This window comes from Priapulus caudatus, unplaced genomic scaffold, assembly GCF_000485595.1.
Source record: "Priapulus caudatus unplaced genomic scaffold, Priapulus_caudatus-5.0.1 Scaffold244, whole genome shotgun sequence".
NCBI classification, from domain to species: Eukaryota; Metazoa; Priapulida; class Priapulimorpha; order Priapulimorphida; family Priapulidae; genus Priapulus; species Priapulus caudatus.
The window spans coordinates 221,096-225,660 of record NW_014577305.1 but is presented as its reverse complement, the minus strand read 5'-3'; the positions used below and the strand labels follow the sequence as shown (position 1 = coordinate 225,660).

General features: G+C 37.1%; 1 protein-coding gene across 1 annotated transcript in view; it reads left to right on the top strand.

Annotated features, from left to right (window-relative positions):
• Nucleotides 1-1,499: 1,499 nt before the first annotated feature.
• Nucleotides 1,500-4,565, top strand: part of LOC106807941 (serine/threonine-protein kinase 25-like) — a 36,550-nt gene continuing 33,484 nt past the window's right edge. The window contains exons 1-2 of the mRNA XM_014810465.1: nt 1,500-1,677; nt 3,614-3,764. Coding sequence (XP_014665951.1) covers nt 3,744-3,764 — 21 coding nt within the window. The 5' untranslated portion in view covers nt 1,500-1,677; nt 3,614-3,743. The remainder of the gene's footprint in view (nt 1,678-3,613; nt 3,765-4,565) is intronic.

The window sequence follows — 4,565 nt, the reverse complement described above, 5'->3', positions numbered from 1 at the left end:
GTGTTGTATTCCGAAATGTAACTTATATATTAAACTGTATAATTTGCGGTTGTCATATTCATTTGTACATCTTGTGGTGCCTGCTATTGACGTTCGCAATAACATAGTCGTGAAAATACCCTTGAAATATATAGAGAGACTATATTATATTTCTATGGAAAATACTATCTCTCCCTCTAGCACCCATCTTTTCTCCTCCGACCCACTATTCTCTCTCTCTCTCTCTCTCTCTAGCTGAGATTAACGAACGCGCATGAAAAGGGATGAAAGCATTATGAATATAATATTAAATTATGTTAAAATGAAGATGATAAAAAAGGGAATTTTAATGGAAATTAATCATGACGTAAAATTAAGACAAGTAAAAACAAAAGGAAAATGAAAAGAAGAACAATAAAATGTACTACTCATGAAAACAATATACTAGTTAGGCTGTCTATAGATAATGCCTTTGGTTCCCATATGCTTAGCCAGTTATCTGTGCACCATGTCGATACATTTTCATAATAACGGTCAACTGTCTGTCTGCTACGCTGATCTCCAACATGGTGGACGTAGTTTTAATGTAACATAGGCCTAACGGGTAGCCCAGTATTATGCATTTCAAGCCAATAGTTTGTTATATCGCAATTTGGTATTTAGTTAGATATCATCTATTTGTTAATTGCTAATTAGGTCGAATTGTTGATTGTGGCAATAGATAATGATACTCAGGGCTGCCAACATTGGGTGATAGGTGAGAGTGAGATGCCAGGAGCGAAGCGACCGAGCGGGGTGTGGGTGTGGGAAAATGCACCAATTTGTGCAATTTGGTGCTTACTAATTAAGTGACTGTTTTCAGATATTGTAAGATTTTTTTGGCTGTGCGTGAGATATTTTAGCGTTTTATTCATGAAGAGATATTCATGCGTGAGATATCTCAGCATTTTTTTGCTGTGCGTGAGATATTGTAAGATCAGCGTGAGAGCGTGAGATTTGGTCAAAATGCGTGAGTCTCGCGGTCAATGCGTGAGAGTTGGCAGCCCTGTGATACTAAATTTTTATTTTTGTGATAATGATTAATATGCATATGCCATATGGTGATATCAGGAGCATCATCGTGTAATACACGAATAGAGCAAGAAAATTATATTATTTGCCGCCTATTATGCACATGTTAAAAAGATGCAATATAACGCGGGAGCTGTTGAGCAGTAGATATCACGGTGAATCTATGTGGCTAATATATGTATATATATGCAAAATAACACAATACTCATATATAGATACTGGCTTCCGCGTGAGTTCATGCGTTGTAATTAAAAGTAGTGCACTCACGTTATAATAATTTTTGCAACCTGAAATAAAAGCCAACGTCCAATAAACGTTGTAAAACTAATTACAGAGCAAAAATAAACGGCGAATAAAAAGCCTTTATATCGATGTACTTTATCCGTATGACATACAGTGATTTCCGTGGGATTATATTCCGTAGCGCATCCACAAGACGGATATGTAATCTTAACGCAAGATGGCAGCCGCCACTACATTTTTTACAGTTTTCAGTGGCATAAGTGTAATTACAAGCGTTTAATGCTGCCCGTGTTTGTGATTTATGTAGAACTGAACATTTTACTAAGTGTATTGCATTTACTTGCACAGAGTTGGTTTCTTAAGAGGGCAAGACTAATCTGATAGGTATGATATTGGTAGGATGTGGCCGAATTGTTAAATCAATGGTACTCACCGTAGGATGTCATCTGCTAGCAGCTATGTGTTGATAATGATAGTGTTGTGACTATCAGGACAGTAGGCCAATAATAAATGGCAATATGTTTTTGTGTTGACTAGAGATAAAATGAGAACGCGTATCAGTCAAAACACGCCAACTTAATTACTTTTTACGTCGAGAATACCGAAGACGAGGTGTTTATAGTCAGAATGTTGATTGCAAACAATACTCCGAATTTGATAGATGATTAGTCCGCAAATGCAGACGTTATAACTCCGCTTTGCTAATCTGAGGGTGCGGGTTTATCCATTACTGCGCCATTACTGGGGTCTGCGTCGTCTCGGACTAATAGATGATAATCCCTACGGATCCGCTCTATACTTGCGTGTTTTTAGCTGTACTGTATAGCCTGGGAATAATTAAACAGGTCTATATCATAGTATATGCCTGTATACATGGATTAAGAAGTGGATCAAGTGCAATCAAACATTCGTGTGTAAATTAAGCTATGTCCCCATCATACTATTGCTCATAGTCATAGGGTCTATGTCCCCCAGGGTACTGTCAGAACGTACCCTGGTAACTATTTGATATGGTTAGGGTTAAGGTTAGGGTTAGGGAGTAGGTGTAGGCGACTCCCTAGCCTCGTTAGTGGAGTAGGCGAGGTACGGTCTGGCATATTAGATAGTACCAGGGTATGTTCTGGCAGTATCCTGGGGGACATAGACCCTCTCAGCCATACTATTAGTGGTACAACTAGCTATTATGTATAGTCATGTAGTTCTACGGTAGCATTCTCAGAATACAATTAGAAAGCTAGTTGTGTTTCACCCTTAAAGAGCTATTTCTCATTGAAGTTGTCGGTACGCAGACATTTGTCAAAAGAATTGCTAGGCGTAGTTCTCTCTTTACAATTATGTTGCAGTGCAGTATATTATATAGACCATATCAAGAGCGTATAAAGAAGGAGAGCGTACAACTGTGAAATGCTGAAACCATGTTGCAGTATTAGTCGAATTAATAAACTTTCCCCATTTTATTTTGACGATTCTTGGCAGTATTATTGATCAGCTGTCCTACCTTGTTCATATAAAACAAACTGCATGTCCCTACGATGCCCCTACGCTGAGATAATGAGCGGTGAAAATCTGGTATTTTTGCCGAACACCGACTCGACATTAGTCAGTACTGCGACCAACTCGCGTTCTGGTGATAGCTTCGGGAAACCTCGCGTGTTTCTGTCATTCATTGACAGTGCAATTTATCTTCCTTCTACTATCTTTTCTCGAATTTCCAGTCATTGACGCAGCTATTACTCCACAAAAAAGTCTCGTTATTTATCGTCATGGTGGTGACCCGCCCCTTACGCTGGATGTAGTAACGCTGTAGTAATAACGTATCGAGTCAGCGCTACACAGCGGCGACCGGAAGCAACATACAGTGCACAGAACGCGAGTCGGTCGCAGAATCTTCAAAATAAAACGGGGAAAGTTTGTTAATTCGACTAATACTGCAACATGGTTTCAGCATTTCACCGTTGTACGCTCTCCTTCTTTATACGCTCTTGACCATATCACTATCAGTAGTAAATATATTAAAAAATGAATGTAATAGTAAAAATCAGTTTCTATTCTAATAATAGCTAGCGCATACCATGCAAAACATAATAACATGCAACTTTGTACCCTAGTAAGAGTTAAACTTCCAGATTAAGAGCTGCCATGACATTTAAAGAAGATGGCAACAGTGTCAAGCACCACTTTTCATTTCATATCTGTGGTGACCTGCAATTACCCAAGAGGCATTTTGATTCGGATCAATGGTATAGTTATGTTACAGAAGTGCATTTTTGTCCCATTTATTTCACTATGTATGTGTACATTACTAAATTTTTATTTTCAGACAGCTATTGTATTAGCGCCATACCACTATAGACGTTAGACTATAACATTGTCACACTGCATTGAAAACAGGACAGAATCTGGCCATTTAAATCGTGGGAAGGCAAGAGTACTTTGAACAAATTGAGGGAATGGCACTTATAAATCCACAGGTAAGATAATTTTTATTTTATTATTTCATAATAGATTAGTAGAAACCTGTATATGTAATCAATATAAAACTAGATATTAGTGAAGTTGCTATGTACCTATTGAGTAAATAGGCAATCTCTCTGTGTGTTGGTGCAGGTGTGTCTGAATATGTAATATGAATTCAGACATTTTTCTTTTCTACATTTCCGGCAAAAATATAATTTATTGATTTTATGTCAATATACACACTGTAATTAAAATAACATAAATTCAAGATTTAAGATTCAAAGAAATTTATTTGTGCATAAGAGTCACATAAGTACAAGTTATATACAATCACACATTGATTATAAATCCCTGAACAAAAAAACAACAAATACAATCGTTGCTAAATGGAGCACGGGGACGGCAAAAAACCCGCAGGTCATAAAAGTCAGCCGCCCCTATAGAATTAGTTATTATGCAGACGACTGAATATTAAAAAAAAATATTGATAGACAAGGAGATGGTATAGGTAGAATACATAGGTAAGGCCAAAACAAAATATAGATGTGGTTACGGTTTCCCGACCAACCCTATTTATTCCCAGCGACCCTAAACATTTTATTGTCAATTTTCTTTAGTCAAAAAATAAAAATAATTAAAAAAAAAATATTTAAAAAAAATGAATTCGACAGTTCCTGCTTCAAAAGGCACAACGCACATCCTTCGGACATGGTTCGTAAATAAAATATTTCAAGAAAATAAAATGTTTTCCCTACCTACCTACCCTATTTTTTCCGGCATGTAAAGGTAACCACACACATATTTTGTTTTGGCCT